The sequence below is a fragment of the Chamaea fasciata genome, unplaced genomic scaffold (genome assembly GCF_029207755.1).
Source record: "Chamaea fasciata isolate MVZ Bird 193981 ecotype frontalis unplaced genomic scaffold, bChaFas1.0.hap1 SCAF_5, whole genome shotgun sequence".
NCBI classification, from domain to species: Eukaryota; Metazoa; Chordata; class Aves; order Passeriformes; family Sylviidae; genus Chamaea; species Chamaea fasciata.
Window position 1 is genome coordinate 5,915,756 of NW_027094090.1, and position 23,489 is coordinate 5,939,244.

The window sequence follows — 23,489 nt, forward strand, 5'->3', positions numbered from 1 at the left end:
TGTCATATTGAAGTCCACAGCTCTGAGAACTACTTTTTGAGTACAGCAGACTACCATAAAATCTGCCTTGGCAAGAAAAGGAGATTAAAAACTGAACTAAGACAGAGAGAGAAGGGGAAAAATACTCTCTTCTTCTCAGCAGGGTGCTGATGCTGCAAGCAAGCAACAATACTGATGTCTGTCTCCCCATTTTTTTCACTATTAAGCATTTTTAAAGATGACAGCTGCCTAACATTCCTCATCTAGTGGCAGCAAAAAATAACAAAAAACGTTTTGAAGAAATCCAAAAGCATTATGGCCTAGAGCTGCAAATAATTAAACGCTCACATACAAAAATACTGCTGTATTTAGTTCTGAATTAGATACTGGGAGAAGAAGAATACAAAACCCATAGGAAGGCTAAAATTTGTGGGAAGATGAAAGTTTACGCACTTTACACCATATCTGTCCCGAAACATGATGTGGTCTCTGTATGTCCGGTTCACATCGAGGTCAATTTGCCGAATATCTGGCGAAGACCCTCGTGCTTGACTCTTCAATTTCTGGGAGTAAAGAACAGAAGTTTAAAATTGTGAACTCTAAAAAAGCAGAAACCTGCTTGACTGTAGAGCTCTATTGAATTATTTTCCATCATGTCGTTTAAAACAATATAGAATAGCAACTTACAAGATTAACAGTTTTAACTTCTAAAATAAGCATATACATGTACAAATTCTAAGAATAGGAAACAGCCACTGAGTAAAGATGGAGAAAGACCAATCCCATAATACACTTTTTTTTGACACATCATTCACTACCCATATTTAAGGCTGTATCAGCATTTCAAATTTCTTATTGCCATTTCTCAGGCAGGTACAGCACTAAAGAAAGACAGAAAATTAATTTTGCTACTCAGGAAAAAGACCCTGAGATGCAAGTGCTCTAGACTAGGCTTTAAGCAAATGATTTAGTGTGGTTTTCATACTTTTCCTGTCTTTTTCTCTAGCAGAAGTAATAGCTACATAGCTGCCAGTTATTATCTAAATATAGATAATGGACATTTCTCTAGTAATTTCCTCTGTCTTTCTGTTCTAATCTAATTTAGCTGTAGAATATGTCTACTTTAGCACTTGCTTTAGTGTTTCATAATTAAATCCATTTTTGTAATTGAATACTTATGAAACCTGCACAGGTTTAGACTGACACCTTATTTTTTGCACTTACAATAATTTTCTCTTGACTCTCATTCATTTATTCTCACTTCTGTCCGTAAAAGTTGAGTTTGCAAGACCCTAGATTCAATACGGTATTTTCAAAACACTGCTTCTGACTATTAGAGAATACCACAGACAATCAAAAGGCAAAACTCTATGGACTCTGATTGCAAGAAAACAAGAGCAAAGTCAAAAATAATAATAACAAAGGGATAATAATAACATGCATCCAGTCTGTTGTACACAACCAGAAGCTTTAGGCACATGAGGAATTACTTGTAAGTCAGTGAACCAACACAACACCAACCACAATCTCAGCTATGTGCTTCTTTCAGTACAATTTAAACTAAACACCCAGAATGATTTGTCCCTCAGACAGACAGAAAAGCAGCAAAGGGAAAATTTCTATTTTTAAACACCTGAGATTTGATGGAATGTAGGAAAAGAAGCACCCTAAGCCCTTGCAATCATGGCACCTTCACATGTGAGAGAACAGAAAGGTACCAAAAGTTTGAGAAACAGGAAGGACAGAAGGTTAAGATCTGGTCTTTCCCCTGCAAAGAGAAGTGAAAGAAGCTATTTGACCTACAATAAACATGTATTATCCTTCTAACTTTAAGGTGTGCAGTTTCTGACACTTGCAGTGAGCAGTGTTAATATCACTTCAGGAAACAGAAAAATAGAGAGCAGCAATATGAGTATATCACAAATAAATCAGACAATGATGGAACACACTCTATTTCTGTATCTGAACTACAAACATTTTTTTGTTTTGCACTGAGCATTAGATGACATTATTAATTCCTGAACATTATTTCACCTATTTTTAAATGCTTCTAATTTTACTTGGCATTCTTTCCTACAACCACATTATTAAGCATAACCTCTGTTTTACCTCCTTTGGATCTCCCACTAGTCTAATTGAGGAACTTAAACAAAATGTAATAGTCAGAAAAAGCAGCCTGTTACACTAAAAAGCAAGAAATATGAGGAAGGTAACAGACACCAAAATTTAGATAACATCAATACCAACACCAATCGTCTTTCATAAGACTCCTCCTGTATTCAGACTGAATCTCAGCTCAGCTTTTGAATACACAGCCTTTTTCCTAGCTAAAGCAAGCAATAGAGTGCAATGTAATTTCTAATTTATTTTTTTAACACTGCGTAACAGCAAAGGCTTAAAAAAATCTGTAGCTTTAGTATCTGATATTTTAAAATTAATACTAAGTAGAAATTCTACAAACTCACATTATAAAAGTCTTTCATTTCTTCTTTCATCTTAGGAACATCAAGCAATAAAGACCAGACTTGCCCTCTGAACTGCAGTGGGATCCCTTTATAAATTCTCCTATGAAACTGGAAAAAAAAAAAGAAAAGAAGGTAAAAATGCAGCACAACTTACAGTGCTCTGAATAAAACAGCAGTGATGCACAACACTCTAAAGAGAAAAATGCAATTACACCAAGCACCCTAGGAAAGGGAAACCTGCTGGGGACAAAGTGTTCCAGTGTGTTTTGAGGAATGTGTCCAGCAATGCCACTTGGGACCTCCTGACAGAACCCAGAGGCACAGGGACAAAACAGACACACAGGCCAAACCATCCCAGGCGATGTTTTCAAACCAGGACTTGCATGTAGGAAGGTCTATCAAAATTGTATCACCTCTGCTCAGCAAATTTTGTAATTCAGATCCCAAAAATCCGATTCTTAGCAACACTCTATTTAAGGATAAGCCACAAATAACTCACTGTAATTACGGTCTATAAATAGAAACAGCAAAAAGCAAGCAGCAAAATCACAAAGCTTTAAAAATTATCAGTAAAAACCCAAAAGCAGAAGTGATTTTTGAATTACTCTCAAACGGCAACAGTACGCTCAAATGTATGTATGTACGTATGCAAGAAAACAAACTGTGAGATCACAAAAAAACAGAATGTATCATTTCTAAAGCTAACAGATCTCACATTCTATTTCTAAACTAATATCAGTCTCCTACATGCACATTAAAACATTCGCCAAAAAAAAGAAAAAAAAAAAAAAACAAAAACAAAAAAAAAAAAAAAAAAAAAAAAAACAAAAAAAAAAAAAAAACCCACCCTGAACACAAAAAGGTGCTACCATCTTTTGAAGACATATCTAAGACAAGGAAAATTGAAAAGCCAACTCTAACACAAAAAATGAACCTTTCTGAAGTTATATTTTCATCATTACTTTAATGATTACACAGGGAGACCCATTAGGTTTAAAAGAGAACAAACCACACACAACAGCTCTCCTATTTTTTCTTCATGTTTTTCCTACAATGGAAGTGAGACCTTAAAAATTTCAGTTGACAAAGCTACCACTTCCTTTAAACATTTTTACAAAAGTTATGTTTGTAGTAAGAAATATTTTAAAAGCAATGTCCTCCTCAAAGACAGGATTGTTTTTCTTTTCACGTATTTCACATCTCCAGTTTTGGAAAATTAATGAACCCCTTGTTGCAGTATATTTCCAAACCTCCTGCCATTTGGAAAATATCGGCTCTTTAAAGGTGCCTTTAATGCCAGCAAGGATTTGTGTCTGGATTGCAGAATCTGTAACTCTTGCACAAGTATGGTTATGAGTTTCTTCCCTTGTTCCTTTTTCAAATGAAAAACATAAACTTGTATAAGATACAACAGCCATCCTGGAGGCTGTCCACAAAAAAAATGTTGTGCTTCATGAAGAAAACTTTGCTGCATTAATACTAAGAATGCTAAGGCAGCGACACTTGCAATGTGAGCACAGCTGTGCCAGTACAGTTTCTCCTGTAAAAATTAAGAACAACCTACAGAGCCCCAAAGCAGCATTCTGTACAGATGGATACCCTGAACTCAGGTCACACAGGATTTCAGTGTGTGTCAACCCAGATATAAGGGTACCTGCATGTGGGAGAGAGGAAAATTTAGTCTTTTGAAAGCCAAACATCCCCAACTGCAGCAGAGTCATCCTAGGAAGAGATTAGCCTGTCTGCTGGAACGCAGAATGAGCCAAATTTGCAGTATCTTTTCTGGAAATTTGGAAGAAAACTGTGGGGAAAAAATGCAGTAATCTATGTCCTCAGTGACAGGTAGTTTTATTCCTCAGACCCATGCCCAGCAACAGAGTACCTTAACAACAAATATTTTTGTCAGCTAGTTATATTTTTAACTCATTTTCAAATGTATCCAAGAACAAAAGGTTATCAAAGAAGACAACCGGTTGAAGAACAAATTCTCAAAATTACTGTTGATGTACAAATTAGTATTTTGGGAGAAGGTCAGGTGGATATAAAATGCCAGAAATAAGTCTTTATAATAACAGCTTCTTATCCAAACAGAATTAAAACAATTCAAACCATCCATCCAAAGTGTGTAGTTGTTCAGGGGTATTTTGGAAAATAAAACTGAAGGAGAAGAACCTTCAGAGGAGTCCATGACATTTACAATTTTACCATCTTCTGCACTGCCTAGATTGAAACAGCCAAATGCTCGAAGAGCCCTTAAAGCAGTAAGTAAAAACAGACGGAGAACTGTGGAAGCATTTTTCACAGAAAAGTTTGAAGGTGAGTTGCAAATGTAACTTTTAAAAGAGCAGAAAGGACAGAGGGGTGAACAGTTTCATGAGCCCACTACAGCTATGCCAAAAACAAAAACAGGAGGAGAACAAACATTTTTAGTAGCAAAGTTCTGAATTGTTGCACTACCTGACTGCATAAACCCAAATAACATTCACAGCTTCTTGCAAACCATTTTAGATCTGTGTTCAGCTGACTCTGCTGTTCCATCCTTTTATTGAGGCAGAGAAAAAGCTCTCAGTCATCCCAAGCCATTACCAGATCCTGCCTACAGACTCAGCAGAACACAAGACCAAAGACTTTCACTATCTGATACAGAAGAGAGAAATGTCACTCAGTCATGGCATAGGCTCCACTACACAAACAAGAACATGGAAACTAGTGGGAAAAATTTCATACACAATGGAAAATTGAGAGGAGTGGCTGATACACCAAGAGGCTTGTGCTGCCATCCAGAGTGATGTTAACAAACTGGAGAAACTGGCTGCCAGGAACCTCACAGAGCTCAACAAGGAGAGGTGCAAAGCCCCACATCTGGGAAGGAACAACCCCAGGCACCAGAAGATTCTAGGGGTCACCAGCCAGAAAACAGCTCAAAAGAAAAGGACCTGGGGGTCCTGGTGGACACCAAATTGAGCAGGAACCAAGGCAGTGCCCTTGGAGCAAATATGACCAATGGTATCCTGGGCTGCATCAGACAAAAGTATTCCCAGCATGATGAGGGAGGTGATCCTTTCCCTCTGCTCAGCACTGGTGAGTCCAGTTCTGGGCTCCTCAACACAAGACAGACATGGACACATTGCAAAGGGCTACAGAGATGATGAGACTTGACCATCTCTGCCATGAGAAGAGGCTGAGAGGGCTGGGAGCAAAGAAGGCTCAGGGGGATCTTATCAATTTGTATTTTGCACCATCTTGAAGGGAAAGTGCAAAAGGTACAGAGCCAGGCTCTGTTCAGTGGTGCCCAGCCACACAACCAGAGGCAATGGGCACGAACTGAAATGCTGGAGACTCCCTTTGAACATCAGGAGACATTTTTACACTGTGAGGGTGACTGAGCACTGGCACAGGTCACCCAGTCAGGTTGTGGTGTCTCCAACCTTGGAAATCTCAAAACCCATCAAGACATGGTCCTGGGCAGCTGGAAGTGGCCCTGCTCGAGCAGGGGGCTTGGACCAGGTGACCTCCAGAGGCCCCTTCCAACCCCAGCCTTTCTGTGACCCTGTGCAATGCTGCAGTTTTGTGAAAATGACACGGCTGTGCTGCATCTTGGGGAGTGGGGAAGTTCACACACACTCCACTGCAAAATTCATTTCTGATAATCATGCAGACACCAAACAGTTAAAGAAAATAAAAATGAGTACAGTGATTATTAGCTAGTCGAATGTCTTTACCATAAGCACCATGCTAGTGCCCTCTGCTGTCTTGTATGTCCTTACATAATACCAGAATAAAATCTGCTGAGAAACGTTGCTTGTATCTATATACTTGCTCATCTACTTTTCTGCTCTCTCTGAATTAATAATTAAAATAGAAAGTAGAAAATTCAGTAAGTTACTTTTTTCTTCTGCTTCTGGGAAGATGAAATACTGAGTTAATTTTAAATAATTTGTGAAGATTAAGATAATGGCTCAAAACAAAACACAAATAAATAAACTCAGAGTTCAGATAAAACCACACATCTATGAAAACATTCATTCAAAGAATGGGGTTATGGGATCTGGGATGTTTCCATCAGCACAGGACATAAAAAAAGAAGGCGATCCTTGATACATATAATTATATAAACACAGGATCCATAAAAATATAGGTTTAAGTTCTGCAGCACATTAAGCTGATATTCAGCCAAGGACAGCAGTCAAACTCTTGCAATTATTAATAAGATTGTTGATTCTGAAGTATGTGGGAGAAACTGACACTAAATGAGGCCCTATCACCTGGGAATTCAAAGCAGCTTCTCATGTAAAAACAAATCAGACCTATAAATACACTGAATATTACAGAATGAACCAAAACCCTTATAAAGCAAGAAGACAAAAAAAAAAAAAAAAAAAAAATTAGCTGTCATCTCAATGAAGGCCATAAGGTCCAACATGCAAAAACACTTGGAAAACATCCCACCTCCCTTTCCCTGCCTGGCCCCCACCTCTCCAGCTCATAAACCCAACTGGTTTCTGGAAAAGAAATGAGGCCACTGTCACACAGCACTGGCCTGAAGAGTGCAACTGGCACCACTGCTCCTGCAAGATATAAAGTTGTTTTTTTTGAAAATGAAACTTTCTCAGCTGTCAGGAAGAGCTGCACATGTAGCAAAGGGACTCTGCCACCTCAAAAAGAATCAGTGATGAGAAGCATAAGAATTAAAACCTGAAGTCTCACAAGAAAGTATATTTATAATGAAAAGAAAATATATTTATAAAGGCTGCTGCCTTTAGAGGTTCTTCAGCTTCTGTGGGTTGCATAAAAAGAAGAAAAAGTGCAAATAGAAGAGTTGCTCCATCTCATTCAAAAATCTCAGGAAAGCAAAGAGGGTTCTTCATTAAGGCTCTGTGTTCAGACTCCAAACGAACTGTAGACTTGATTATTATACTGTGTGTGAATGCCAGAACAGCTGGAAATGGCAGCTACCCTGATTGTTTCTCTTCTTCCTTTCCCCTTCAATTTAGGCAACTTCAATCACAGCTAGATGAAGGCAGACAGGGAAAGACAGAAATACTTTGGTGGAAATACTCAAATGGGAATACAACACATAACAGTTTTATTTAATCTTTCCTGAAAGTTATGATCATACTAAGCCAGGAAGGATTTACTATCTGTGGGTGGTTGATTGTACCCTGAACTACTAAGCAGCAGAATACAAATAGGAAATAAAAGCACAAACTAGAGAAGAACCACACTGAAACACAAACTTTGCTGCTCTGTGACACTTCCTGCATAAGAAATGACTGATGGGGAGATGAAAGGTTTATTTTGACAAATATCAATCAAGTAAAGACACAAGGGCAGTTACACACTTCAGAGTGGTATCTGTGAGAAACATGACAACTCCACTGAAAGAGATGCCTAAATAACCACAGAGGAATCAAGGAGTTTTATACACAAAGAGCAAGTCAGACAAAAGCACCAGGAAGCCCTTATGAATGAAAGGAGTGCCTGGACAATCTCAAAGAGAAAAAGGAAACTTACAGGGGGGAAGCAAGGACAGGCAGCTTGGAGGAATACAGAGGGACTGTCTGAGCAGCCAGGGATCAGGTTAGAGAGCTGAAGCCCTAGTGAGATCAAACCTGGCCAGGGACATAAAGGCAACAAGAAAAGCTCCCAAATAAGGAAGAAATTCTTCCCTGTGAGAGTGGTGAGACCCAGGCACAGGTTCCCAGAGAAGCTGTGGCTGCCCCATGCCAGGAAGTGTCCAATGCCAGGTGGGATGGGGCTCTGAGGAAGGTGTTCTAGTGGAAGGTGGCCCTGCCCATGCCAGGGGGCTGGAACTCGATGATCAATAAGGACCCATCCACCCCAGGCCGTTCTATAGTTCTCTGATTCTACACTGTTATGGAGCTGTACATGGGCTCACTTTATTATGTCACACTTCACTACTTCTATTACCCAAACATGGTAGAGCCTGGCACATTTCTGATCTCAATATGACAATTCTTCCATCTTTTTCCAGTTCCTTATGGTCACACATCCCTAAACTCTATTCCCCATCCCATCTTTTCTACAAGGTTTAGCACAAGAGTTCTAACAGGAAAACAGTGTTTTCAGTTCTCAGAGGCCTCATCTATTTCTTGAGATATTCTTCAGCAGTCAAGACCAGGAGAAGATGTAAAGCAAAGCATCTCAAATGCAACGCCCCCAACAGTGTGTTAATGTTTTCTCATTAATTCTCTTTGTGAAGTTATGACAGAAAAGAAAGAAAGAAAAAAGAAGCAGAAGCAGCCTATAGGCAGTTCTGCAAGACTATTGAATGAAAACTGTAGTTTGTAATTAAGTATATGACAATTTGGGATAATGGAATCAAATATATGGATTCATTTACAGTATGTGTACAGTATGAACAGATTTCTTCAAGGCAAAGCTCTCTTAGCTGTATATTCTGAAGGCTCATCACAAACAGGCTGTCATCCAAAGTCCTGTATTTTGTCCATATCTGCTATCTCACTTTCTGTGAGTCTCCCTTCCTACCTATTTAAGAGCACAAGTGTGTCTTGAATATGACATTTTTCAAAACCAAGCCATCTCTACAATTATAATCCATAATCTTACAACATTATTACTGTTGTTGTTGCTGCAATGTTCCCTTCAGTGCTCTTTCTAAAGAACACTCATTTCAGGAACAGCCTGACTGCACAGAAACCATGGCAGCGTCAGGTGATGTGTGTCTTGTAACAAACACACAGGCTGTTCATTTTCTTTAGCAATTTGCTCCTCTAGCATTAACTACTTTATCCAGTCAAGTGAAGACAGGAAACAAGAGTCAGGAACTGTTCCTGCAACTACTCCTTCCATGTTTCGTGAATGTGAGCTCGGAAAGCTGGTGCATTCTTCCAACACACTTCCAGATAAAAACTGTCTCTAACTGTGAGTTTTGCACAACTCTGAGAACATGGGTCAGGCTTTCCATAAAGAGCAGTGACAAATAATGTCTGGCTTTCCACTGGATGCTCAGGAGGAAGAGGAGGTGGCTGATTCTTTATTCTTAATCTTCTGGTTCACTTACCACACAAGATGTGAGAAAGAATAAGGAAATCACCCTTGTTTTTTAAATCTCATGTGCTTCACTAGAGTTGAACAATGAGTGAAAATTTTTCCTAGCCTCAAGCGAAGTTCATCCCTTTATGAACATATTGAATTATTCCAGCCACTATTTATAGTTCAGACTATAATTTGTTACATGAACTGAAACTCTTTCTGCTCAGCTGATCTGCTAGACCTTCAGCATGCCTGGTGAAGGGAGGATTATTTATTTAAGTCAGTGTCTCATGGATTGATGTCTCCAATGGCTGAAGAGCACAACCACTGCTGCTCAGATGACACGTGGTTACTGTGTTACCTGAAATGTCGTATTTAACATTCTCTTTGCAAACCAAGTACCTGTTACTGAGTTTTTTTATTGCCCTCTGACTTGGGAACATACTTGTTTGAAAATCTCTTCACTGTCAGATTTACAAAAAAAAGTCACAAGTGTTAAAACCCCTAGTTTCTCCTCCCAGAGGAAATGGCAGGACAGAAAGCAGGATTATAGAAAAAACTTCGGGAACAAATAATTATTTTTCACGCATTCACATGATATTTTAAGGAAATGGACTTTCTAGATTTTGAGCAACACTCTGAAAGAGATCAACCACTGGCTTTGGTTTTTACCAAAAAAGCTACAATCTCAAAAAGAGAGGCAGTGAGCAGACAGGATTAGCAGGGGACATGCCCAGTGTCCTTCTCCCCCTACTCGTAGCACCTCAGCTCTCTGCTCATCAGGCTAACAGGTATTGTGGCCTCAATCTCTCTGTTCTAAGGTCTCAACTTTGCATAGATCATTTATTTACTTGAGCAAAAGGCCAGTAAGGGAGTAAGGCCATTCCAGGCCAGTCATCAGGGCAGGAACCTGGGATGTGTAACAGTGCTCCTTGGTTGTCTGCACAGGACAGTCCTCTGATCAGCAGCATCAAAAAATACCAACAGAGCTCCCAACAGAAAATGCAAGTCTTAAGCTGTGTTGAAGAAAAGAAGGAATCTGAATTTGGGATTCTGTGCATTATCCACCAAACAGCCACAAGACCAGCTATGAAAACCCCCCCAGAACCCAGTGTTGGGAAGACAGCCTCTCCAGCAAGTTTTTTTCCAGGTGAAATTCTTCCATAATTTTAAGATGATTGAGACCACAATTCCAGCAAATAAACTGTTCACGTGGAAGTCCCCACCCCGCTTTTAAAGCAAGTAAAAGTATTTAGCACTTAATGGCACACCTTACATAACCCACTCTGTCCACAGATCATTCTGCACGTATGAACACACTGAACACAATTCCGCCCATCTGATCACCAATTTTACTGGGTAATTACTATTGGGTTATTTTGGAAGAACTAAAAACTATATTCTTTCAGCATGGGGTTTGATTTTTTTTTTTCCCACGTATCAAACACAGGCAATCTAATTTCAGGGTACACATTCTTTCAGAAGTGACAACCAATGACAAAAGCATGCAGAATTTTACCTTTTCACTATTCTTGTATTTTTCCCAGCTTTTCAGCATCTTAAGCCATTTTGTAGTTCTTTCAATTTCAAGGTGCTTTTGCTGAAAAGGAATTAGAAATTTTTAGTGTCTCCAAAATGAATGAATTTGAAGTTATTTATATTTTTTTAAAAAATAACAAGAAGAAGTTTAACAGAGCATTATGAACTTTTTATTCAGTCATCTGAGAATGGCAAAGAGTAACATCAGTCCATTTAAAACACCCAAAAAACCAGCCAACCAAAAACCAAGCAGAAACACTCATTTTCAGCATTCTGGATGAATTGTATTTTGAAAGAGGAGGTTAAGTACAAGATTTCTAGAAGTTTCTTCTTTACATATTTAGCAAGTTTAAAAAAAAAAAACAAAAACCAACAACAACAAAAAACCAAAACAACAGAAACCACCTACAACTTCCATTTGCCTTTATACTCAGTTTTCAGGCAAATAATTTCTGCTGCAAGCCGCTTAAAAGTTAGTTGTCTCTGAAATGATCTTCTTTACCCAGACCTGCCCTAAACATAATTAGCTTCTGTTTGCAAGTGATCACACAAACCATCCCTTCTTAAAAGGCACAAAGTTGAAAAGGAACAAACCACAAGTGCATGCAAGAGTGACAGTGCAGGACCAGAAGTGGGAATAAGCTTTAATTTTTAGACATTAAAAGCTAGAAATCCTTGCCATAAATTCTCCTCCTTGGCATGGCACATTTTTACCTGAATTACCCTGTAACTTAACAGCAGGGATTTCTTCTGAAAATCTATTTGCTTAAATTTTATTACTGACAAGAATATTTCAGTGACAAGGTGACAGAATGAGAATCCAAACCAAAACAAACCCTATCTTCTCAAAAGAAGTAGTTACATTAAGCAGCCTAGCAAGTACAGTCCTACTACCTTAGAGACTGTCCTTCTGGCTACGAAAATAATACCGGAGTTGCCATCAAATTCTTGAATTTAGGAACCAAACAAGCACTTGGAATCAGCCATCTTAGTCCATGGAATTTCAAGGCACTTTGGCACTACACAACCAAAAATCTGTATTTTGTTAGTTCTAAGGATAAGACTTCTAGCACTTATTTTTACAGCTCAGTTTCACATTTTGAAAAGTGTCTCTGATTATACTACAAAGTTAATAGTTAGCTGTGTGTTTTCACATGTTTTTAATGAGACTATTTCAACACTCTCATAAAGCTTCAGAGCAGAAGATCCAGACTGGAAAGGTTAAAGCAGAAAAATGTATGTGTGTGGCTACTGCTTTCTTTTCAGAGCTGAATATAAACAAGTATTTAGTTTTATTGTAAAGGACAGCCCCTCTACCTCCAACTTCAAATCCAGGGATTAATAAAGACAGGAAGGATATTCATATGGTTAGTGATTCAACCTGGTAACAATGTAAAAGTTTAATTTCAAAGCTCCACAGGATACTGCAAAGTTATTAATACTTTCATTAAGTATTTATAAAGTCAATTGCATCCAAAATGTTGGGAGAAAATATAAAAAAAGTTATTACTAGTTATCCCAACAGAATCCTAATTTTACTTCTAGCTTTTACCCATCAGAATTTGTGCAGTTTTTTTTCCTGGCTATCAATGCAATAAAATGGGCTTCTTTAACTTCCTGAACTTCTTTAATCCAGGAGCCCAAAGCCTTGCATTAGCAGAAGTATAACTTGATCAAGTTTAGGTCTACCCCAAGCATGACAGGTCCACAAAATGTCCGGGAAATAAGCTGGTTTGGGTTTTCAAGTTATTTTTGTTTGAATTCAAATTCTATAAGTCTGACGAAAGTATAAAAATGTTATGGGGAAAAGAAGTGCCTCGACTCTTTCAACCTTATCTAATTACTCATGTTGCAATCAACTGCCCACATTCCTGTTCAGGTTCTGGCTCTACTGGTTACTATCTCAAATACTTGCCTTTTAAATTTTTTTTTAAAGACATTTCTTAAGATTTATGTTAGAGAGAAAAGCCTGAAAAACTATTGCCTCAGAGATTTCACAACACTGTTTCTGATTCTCCTTCACACTTGAAACCCCTTTAAGGAATCAGCATTTTCTCTTAAAGCAGCTGTTCCTTAGGCACAGTTTAGGCTGCAGGAGTAACAGGAAGTCAGGAAAGGTCTTTGCCCTCAACAGGTTGTTCGTGTAATTGGTGAGGAAAATAAAACCCTATCTGTTTCCACAGTCTTTTTGTTTGTATGTTTGATCTGCTTTCAAGATTTTTGGTCTTTTGAGCCAGAAGCTCACTTCAGTTGTGTGTTTGTTCAAGCTTTTATGTCTTTGTGTCAATTTACCCATTCTCAAGTGATACTACTGTAGTCAAAACAGCAATTATTTTTTGTTCAGTTGTTGAAAATTTTTAGCTATTTCTTCCCTTTCTGAATTATGTTCACTTTCATGTCTAACAGGTACAACACTGAAAACACAGACAGATCTGAGGCAGCTCATTGCAGAGCAGAGGGATGCTGCTGCTGCCCTTTCAGACAAGTTCCACGCAGTTCTCACCAAAAAAAAAAAAAAAAAGGAAAAAACCCCCAACATTTATCTGCCTTCTGAGTACATTTTACACTTTGAAGCATTTTTGCCACAGGGAGTAACAGAATTCCTAATTGAAGCAGAGCTGGTTTGCTACTCTCATGTCAGTAAACAATGCACGAGTGAAAGCACAAAAATCAGGAGGTTGGCAAGCACCCCTCTCGTGTGCAGCCTCCACCTTCCCACACAGCATGTGCGCCAGGGGCTGAGGCTTAAAGCACTGCTTCAGCAGAAGCCTCAGACAAAACCAGAACTTATTGAACTCCTCCCCAGAAAATTTATAATCAAGTAAATCAATGACAAAGCCTAACTAAAAATTACTTGTAAAACATTTCACGGAACTTCAAAATCAGAGTCAGACACAGACTCCAGATTTCCAGAGGTCAGTTCTCTGTCTCCTTTCCTCCTCCAGAAAATCTTTCCTGCCCTTGTTTTATCTAAGATGTGCTGGATGATTCATCTCCAGGTTAAGCAGTTTATAACACAGGACAATGATTTGATGCATTTCAGGCATCCAATGTGCAGCAAAGAAATGAAGCATTAAAATGAGTAATTATCACTCAACGCAGAACAAAGGTATTATGACCAAAAATAGGCACACAAATACACACACAGAAATTCCAGCCTAAGGGGTTTTTTGTATCTGAAGAACAGATTCCAAATTAATAAGGATATCAACCTTTTACATAAGTTGCAAATGAAATGAAAACTACAGCTAGGAATATTTTTTAAAATTCACAAGGCAAAAGGAAAGCATAAATAGTTCTGCCGAGTAAGTGACTTCAAAAGACATTGTATAGAAAGCTTTTAATCTTAGCCTACATTAACGTAACACAGTAATCCTTATGAATGGTATCTTGAAAATTGCAGATTCGAACCCTGCTGACAGAAGGCAGATAAAGCTCAGACCAGCAGAGGTCAGGATACCATCAGGAGTGTAACAAGGAGTCTAATGCAGGAGCATCACTGGATGATTATAAAAACACAGCAGACTTGCAATTTAACTCTGACTTCATAAATACAGTTTCTGTGCTGACACTTTCAGGCAGCATGAACACAATTTGGGACAGAGAACTGAGACACTATTTCCCCCAAATAATTTAAGGCTAACTACAAAGCCACAGTGAATCAGAGCTTCAAAACAGATCTACCACAGTAGCTGCAAGCTGCCTAATATTTCCGCTCAGAGACTCATCCCCTGCTGTGTCCTTCTGATGGAATTGAAATTATACATGCGCTCACTGTGTTATTAAATGTAATGAAACATGCAACTATTTCAGGCTGTGCATGCAAAACCACACATGAACCAAGGCAAAACAAAAGAGACAAGTTCCACTCTTTTACAGTAAACATATATATTAGCTTCAGTATATAATTGAAGCACAAAATAATTAATTTTCAGAAGCACTGCTGCTGTTAACACTCAAGGACCCGAGCTGCCTTGAAATAAGTCATTCCATCCTTTTTCTATGTATTCTAGGGATTTGTGCAGCCAAGAGGGCTAACTTAAACTTACAGCTTTGAATACCTTGAGTTTTCTGATTTGATTTGGTCTTGGAGATAACAACAGACCCGACTGACCAAGGGGAAATACCAACAGTAGCTAGGCCCAGACAAGCAGAAAGTCAGTTCCCCATTATTTTTTCACATTCCCAACACATCAGTTGTCAAACTACTTCTCCAGAATCCTCCAGCAGCGGAAGGATTTTCGGACTAGGACCCGCAGCAGCTGCCAACAGGAGCTGCATGTCTGGAATACACCCAGCTCAGCAACTCAGCATTCCAAGGGAGGTCACCACACTGCAGTGGCAGCAGGGTATTTGTCACCATTTCCCAAAGCACCCCACGCTCCTCAGGACGGCAGCACACCCGTCATGTCAGTGCCACCACCTCACTCACATCATCCATCCCCCTGCACAGCCAATGGCAACTCCTGGAACAGGGCCACAGCTTTCACTGCTTTAGGGCAAAGCAGGGTGTGAGATCTTAAGGGGCTCCATTTCCTTCACTAGACCACATAATGCGAGAGGAATATTCACTCTCATTGACAGGAGCAAATATAGGAAGAACAACTGGGCATCGAGAAATCTGTGGGGAGTTAATGTGGCCTCAAAGAGGACAGTTCTTAAGGGACTTAGAATGTCCTTCTTTCGAAATGCAAATCATTAAAATGCTTCATCAACTCATTTCACAATGATTTATGTTTTTAAAAGCTGTAAATGTTTACTTACTAATTCAAAAACCTGGAGGACAGTGGGCTTACCTTTTCTATCACCGCATCATGGACAGGAAGCTCCTCTGGACTGAAAACAAAGACAAGGTTTATATTAGTCTTGGTTGATCTTGGCACAAAATCATTTCTGTTTAGGTTTTCACAAGTCAGCACTTACACCAGCAATTTGTAGTAACAAGTGAACAAGAATTCCGAACTGTAAAGAATAACTAATATTTTAAGTACAGAACTGGGATTTTAAATCAAAGTAGCTGCATAACTTAAGAAAAGCATTGCATAGCTTAAGAAAGAAAACCTTTTTTCTCCTGTAAAAGCACTCTGTGCTGTACTACTGAACTGACACCCATATGATTTTTGTTTTGTTTTCTTTGACCATACTATTGTTAGCTGATTTACCAACAACAACAAAAAAAGCTTCCTCCTTTACTACTGTACTCAAGGAAAGGCACTGAGACGTTGCTTCACTTAGGAGAGATAACTCACATGTTCCCAAAACTACAAATCTCACTCTAAGTAACAAGCAGGAAGTAGCAGAAGAAAAAAAAAAAGAGTTTTGTTACTAGGTACCTAATTAATACTAAAAATTAAAGTCTTTTCACTTTTTACCCCAAGCCTAAAAAGGCAGTTTAGGAATTAAAAGCTCTAAAAGCAGCCTTTGACCTGATACATCTTCAGACTCTACATTACTTTAATTTCATTCTGAGGCCCCGACTTCTGTTTTTCTTAGCAAATAAATTTGTGCTTTTCCTCTCAAAAGTAACCGGACCACCTTGATGCCAAGTGAGCCTTGCCTTCCCCTGCAGCTTCTGAAAACACAGCAGCTTCACTGTAAAAAGCAACTCCCTTCTGCTCTAGAGGTCAGATAAATAACACACCCAACAAAACCATGTTTAAAAGGGACTAAAACACAGAAAACATGTGAAATGTTTTTAAAAATTCCTACTGAGTCTTGATATTATGAAAAAAACTCTCATACCCACATCATTATAGCTTTCTACAGAGAAGCTATTAAACCACAGTATTTTGGACCTGTGTCCACTGTGCAAAGGTGACCTTGGGGAAGGCTACAGAAGTTAACACTGCAGTCAGTGTAAGAACTCTGACACAAAACACTTGAACCGTATTCAATCTCATTTCACTTATAAGATGCTGCTTCCAATTCAGAAATTATATTTGAATAAAGAAATACATTTGAACCACTTCATCTAATGGAAAAACTTGCTCCCATCAACACCTTCACACAGACCACACACAAGTCAAAGTTTCCAGTCCACAGCTCAGAAACTAATTTTAAAACCAAGACTGTTGCTTTTGAGCAGCACTGCAAAAACCATAATTCGTTCTTTTAGACGCATTTAACAAATATCTGAAAGTTTTTCTGCTGAACAACAACATAATCAAAAAAACTCTTGATCAACATTTAATGCACTAGAAACAACCTCTAGTCATTGCCGTTTGTAAATGCTAACAAAATTAGAGTATTGTGCACGCTCTCATAACTGAATCATCTGAACGCAGGCCCTTTATACGCCTATAAAATCAGCTTATTTGAAGTGGAAAGAAAAAGCAAAGGGGAAGAAAAAATTCAATTTAATACAATCTGCTTGGGGTGGCTGTGGTTCAGTTTGATGCACAAATACTGCTGGGCCCTCACATCACTTAAAATCTCCAGTTCTTCAGTGGCAGTTGCAGGCCCTGCCTACCCTCCACCAGCCTTCCACAGCTGCCTCATTCTTTGCACCCCTAAGAGGTCACACCAGCAGCTGGGCCGTGCACACAACAAACCCTTTTTCCTCCAGTGCTGCCTGCAGCGAGCAAGGCAAGGATCTGACAGCTCCGCATGCCCACGGACCCACACCGGCCACAGCAGCTCCTCTGCTGAACTGGCACCACTTGACAGCTTCTCTTCACACTGGTGTGAAAGCTGATCATGTGAAAGATTAAGCACATCTTATTTTTCCCGAAAGGAGAATGAGTTTTAGCAATTTATTAAGGAATTGCTCTCTGCTAATTTTGCGAGTTATCATCGATGTACAAAGAAAAGACACGGCTGAACCTCCTGAGCAGGGGAAGGCAGCCCTCATGTCCTGGCAAGCAGACACTAAATTAATCCAACATCAGATTTATGCCCAGATTGCTCATTACTTTTTGGAGCTGCATAGCTCTACACTCATACCACAGAGCTACAGTGACACTCCACAGGGGCACATTAAGGCAGCCCCGTGTTTCTAGACGCTGCTGAGCACCTGGCAAAAAGCATAGGAGCCAAAGAAATTGCCTGGGGCTGCTCCGTACATCACTGGACAGGCAGGAGTTCCTGGAGATCTCCCTCTCCATTAACAAGATGGCATCAACTATGCCCCGACACTCACAGATGTAAATATCAAAATCTACCCTGCAAGGACTGAAGGAAAGGCAGTGCAGGCACAAAAACTCTCTCAAGCCCCTAAAGGTGTTTTAAATAAATGTATTTCCACTTAGTGTGTTTTTCTATGTATTTAGAACCTTAGAGGTTTTCTTTTAGTAAGTAGGATCAGACACAAAATCAATTAATGTCTATGAATCTGTTATTTTACTGTACCTTCTATTTTTTCCTTATAATGATGCATCTTTCCCTTCCATCCCCAGCCAAGCCAATCTAATATTGCTACACCTTAATTATTTCTTTTAAAAATGAATCTTCTCCAACCATTCCCGGTCAATTTAAACTTGCATTTCACCATGGTTTTTATCTGCATACTTCACCAAATAACAATGGGAAATAGTAAACAGCATTAACATAATATAGCTATATCCCGCCCTAAGATGACTGTTTTTCTTTAACAGCTCAAGTAATACTAATTTAGGGGATTCAGAGAGAACAGAACTGATAAGTATAATTAGCTTGGAACCATCCTGGATATCCAAATGAAGAGTCACAGGGATGCTCTTAACTGAAGTCCTGAACATAAGGTCTCACTTAGCAGAAGATCTTAACACTCTGCTGTCCCTACTAAAGTAAAACCTGAATAGGTAACATCAGCTGTTGAATGGGGGAGGAATTAACAATCACTACACCTGGTCTGTGCCTTGCCATGAAGACAAGAGCTCCCAGCTGCAGCCACATGGGATCCCAACAGCAGCTCAGGGCTCTGCCTATCCCTGCCAAGCAGCTCTGGAGTTAAAGCACCAAGAGAAAGGGCTGCAGATCTTGTGTCTGGGTCTGGGAGCTGCAAACCACTGCAAGATTAAACCCCAACTACAGTGACGTGCCTGATGGTCATCCTACAAAGAAGTTCCTCAAAGATGTCTCACTGGAAGAAAGTAAATGCTGGATTCCAAGGTTTGACTGGAACTGAGGATCTCTACCCATGGTCCTCACTGGTGGTGATCTGCAGCACCAGCCAAAATCCATCTTCCCACCTTTCAGTCTGGACTACTTCTATCTGCTGGTGTCAAGGTCTCTAAGGTCTAAGACAAGACTTTATTTATTAGACTTGATTGAAAGTGACTTTTTTTTATTATGTTGTAAGGGATGAATGGATCTTACATCTTTAAATCCACCACGCTTGCTAACACAGGTTTTCATGAATGTTTAAAGAAAACTTTTTTAAAAATTATGTCAAATGCATAAACATCTGTCACTTCTGAACATTAAATATGCAGATCTATGGTTCTGACCATTACAGCATGTGTTGTAATTAGCCTCCTTTAGTAACAGTGGTAGTTGGAATAAATTGAAAAGTCTAAGACTTAACAAGCTTACAGTCCCCTACCCACTGCTGCTGTATAAATCAGTAATCTTTAAACAGCACTTTGATGTATTTGTTCAATACAAACGCAAGGAATTACTTTCTTATATTCGACACTCAACAGATTTATTCTTTTCCTACATTTGTATTTAAATCCCATGTATGCTCCCTGCTGATTCAAATCACAGCATTTTCTTGTTTCTGGTTTGGCTTAAGATACGTAAAGCCTCCGTCCTTTGCAGCTTCAGTTGGGGATGGAAGATATTTAGTGCCATAATCACCCTTGGTACACCAGTCACTCCAGAAGATCAATCATTACTTCACAGTTACAAGCTGGACAAGGCCTTACAAAAAACTTTTCATTGGGGGGGAAAAAAGTGGCAAAAATTGACCAAATAAGACCAAAAATATTACAAAGCTTAATCCCCCTAAGAATTGTAATGTTCAAAACCTTTCGGTATGCTGTATTTCTATTTCTCAATTTCTATTTCAGAACTGGCCAGGGTGCTGTGAAGAACTCTGGGGCATGTTACCATGAAACATTTGTGGGAATAACTGGGATACACCCAAGTCTAATTAAATTAGACTAATCTAATTTAAAAGTCAATTACATTCAATATTTCTGTGTTACTGAACCCAGTGTAACACAGACATTAAATAAGTTTAATACTCATAAAGCCTGCAAAGCAGTACCTATGCAAAAGGTTTTCTCAAACTGTTACTCAATTATTTTCTCATGCTCTCCTGTAAGTGCAACATCATCACCTTGTACCACTGCACAGAGCTTCATTTTAAATGAAAAGTATTTTGAAATCATATCTGGCATCACATTTTAAATATAATGTGGGAGAAGTCTCTTGCAGAACACTGATCTTCATGGTCTCATTGAGTTAATCATGAAGAAACAAATGCTGTGCATTCAGCTTGTAACATTTTTAAGTGTCTAAACCCATAAGGAAAACATACTTGCTATTACCCAGGAGACTTAGTTTGAAGAAAGTATTTTTAAAAAATTTTAAAACCAGTCATTCTTATAATTTTGAAACCTTCACGATCAAGAAATCTGTGAGGAAACATCCACAAAAACATTAGCAAGGTATAAAACTCAAAACTAAAAGTGACGTGAAATAAATTTGTAAAAGTGACCATGCACAGGCAAGGTATGAGAAGGAAAGAATTCACTTGACAGGTGTCTGAACACAAAGAGCTTTAATAGAAATGGAGTTGCCTTGCTGTACAATAAGGAACTCAGATTGCTGAAGTAACAACTTGCACCATTACAGTACCCAGATATATTAGGAAAAAGTAAATCTTCCCAAATAGGTACAGTTTTAAATTGTGTCATTTGTCACGAGAGTGAGTTGCAGGAGTCTATGGCTTTACAAGACACAAAAAAATGAGTATATTCACACTGGGAAACCAATTCTACAGCAATAAACACACTAACGAGGTGTTCTATTAGGTCTGCCTCCCCTCAGTGTCTGATACATGGCACATAAAGCTGTCAGGGCAATATGGGGTATTATGAATATGTACAACAATGCTTTGCAACAGAATCACACCTTCAAGGGAATTTGCAGAGGAATCCTGATAATGAATACTGCTTTAATCTTCCAGCTTTTCAAAGGAAATTAAAGCAAAAGTGTTCTTTTCAAAATCAATACTTTATGGAAAAGATTTCTGAAAATATTAAGGAGAAGGTAAGAAAGCTGTTGTTTTTCACAGATAAAATTCTATGGCTCACTTCCTACTTTCTATCTCACAATTTACTTACAAACTCACAATTTTGATTGAGTCTGTCTCTCAAAATAATTGGAGCTCTGCTACTGTAATCATCCGCTTGGAATTTTCACCAAACAACCTCTGCACAGTATGGGGGTAGTGACTACAGCAGATTAAAAAACAGCTTTCAGAAGTTTTGTTAAAATTCATAGGCAAGCCAAAGCAATTAATTAACATATGGGATAAGCCAGTGTGACATTCCACAATATAATTATCAGGAAACATGCTGCAAGAAAGAATTTAATGCTGGCAAAAGGTTGGACCACATGTGATTTTGTGAGTAGGTTTTATTTGCAATTATTATTTGTGGATTCTGTGGATGATGCTGCCAACTTGCACAGCACAGTGCCATGAACATGTAGCTCCTGTCCAGAAAGTCCAAGCAATGAGCACTGTGAGAGAGGAGATAAAATAAATTCAAAGTTTTATCAAATTCAACTAAATCTCAAAATGGTGACTTTTAATAAAGTACTTTGCTGCTTGAAAGAAGACTTTGCTGTTTAGTTTTTATTGCCAATATGAAAAATTATCAAGAAATTCACAGCAATAAACACAGAACTGTGTTTTCACTGCCAAATGCTAAAAATATGTGCTTTCCTGTGTTTTTAGTGAAAAGGCGTGTTCTATATGCAAACTTGAAAGTTTTCCCAGCATCAGAAATCAGAAAACCTTTGAGAAAATCTATAATCTTCTTAATTGAGCACATCAGTATTTCTAGTGATTTCTGATGTCACTTTCATTGTACATAAATGAACACTGAGTCTAAAAATGTCTTCTCAGAACCACATTTTTATAGAAAGATAGAAATTAGTCTAAGCTACCTTAAAATTCTCAAGAGTCTAAAAGGCAAATGAAAGAGAATGCTTTGCCTCTAATTTACATTTGATAAAAGTCTAAAACACCTAGGATTTTTCTCCTTAAACACGTACCTCCTGTTTTGAAGTACTGCTCAAAGGTTACTTCCTGTGCAGATCACTTACACCATAAATTAACAGCGATCCATGCTTTGCATGTTGGCAGCTTCATCTGCATTAAAACTCATGTGCTATGCAAAGCGTATTTCAACATAACTTAACTAAGATGGTATTGTTCCAGCAATATACACTTGTTCACTGCTGAAACTCAAAGCATTATGTACCTACACTTGCTTCTTTGAGGAAATCAACTTCACTGGTCTCAATCCCATTCTGGTGGATCCTTCATTGGGTCAAGGGCAGCAGCATCTTTGCACTTCTAAAAACTGGGTCCCCTTTTAGCATCCTGTACAAACTGTGCCATTGAAACACACTGCCCATTCCCTACATTCAGTTACTTTAATCATCTATAAATGCTAAATTCAGTAGGAAATATATGAGGTAATAATGATTATGCTACATACTTATGTTTTAGAGCTTAAGCAGTAACTCAAAACCACTGCCTATCGCTTTATGAATGCTGTATTAATTAAACCATATTAACATAGCCAATCATTTTTTTCACTTCTGCTACCTAATAGCTCTTTTCATACAAGGAAGTACTTTATGAATTCCTAGTACACACTGGATTATCTTCTACTCAAATCAAGTAGCAGCAGCTGTTAACAAAAAACCACGTTATTTGTCCTTAGTTGGCAAAATTATCCTGCAGCTTATTTTTGTGTTTGCCATCAAATCTGCAGGACTGCATTCACTTCATTTCCTACTGTATCTGCAGGGGATTGCTGAAGTGACAGCCTGGACTAACTCAGCTGAATGTATTTAAATTTCAAATTTCAACTCTAGTCCTAAGATTAAGCTTAGAATAAAGCTAAGCCAAAGAAAGGGGTAACACTGACATAGATTTAGGAAGAAAAAAAAAGACTATACCATTCTGAATTACAGCAAATAACAAAAGAACATTTCTTCCTTCCACAGGAAGAACATGCATGAAAGGAAAGGAAAGAGAAGAACCATACACTAGATCACCATGATAACACAAGGAGAAAAGGAAGACAAAAAATTAAAGAGGAGAACATCTTAAATACTGTTGCAAAAGAAATGAAATGCACAGTCCAAGTCACAGAAAAATTCAGTGGCAACTTCTAGACATGTAACTTAAAGGTACTTCCTCCTTCTCCTGGTGAAGTCCTACCACTAAATACACAAGTGATGTGCAAATACATGCACTTGTAAAGCTCACAGGTGACCACCAGAAAGAAGGTCTGGTTTCTCTCCCCTTTGCTACATCTGGTT

The 23,489-nt window shown here is 38.6% G+C and overlaps 1 protein-coding gene across 3 annotated transcripts in view; it reads right to left on the bottom strand.

Moving 5' to 3' along the window:
- The window catches only part of USP6NL (USP6 N-terminal like), a 111,198-nt gene that overhangs the window by 24,682 nt on the left and 63,027 nt on the right, over positions 1-23,489 (bottom strand). For all 3 annotated transcript variants that reach the window (XM_066182704.1, XM_066182702.1, XM_066182703.1), the window contains 4 exons: positions 15,797-15,836; positions 10,981-11,061; positions 2,445-2,552; positions 433-542 (listed from right to left, as the gene is read on the bottom strand). In XM_066182704.1, coding sequence (XP_066038801.1) covers positions 433-542; positions 2,445-2,552; positions 10,981-11,061; positions 15,797-15,836 — 339 coding nt within the window. The remainder of the gene's footprint in view (positions 1-432; positions 543-2,444; positions 2,553-10,980; positions 11,062-15,796; positions 15,837-23,489) is intronic.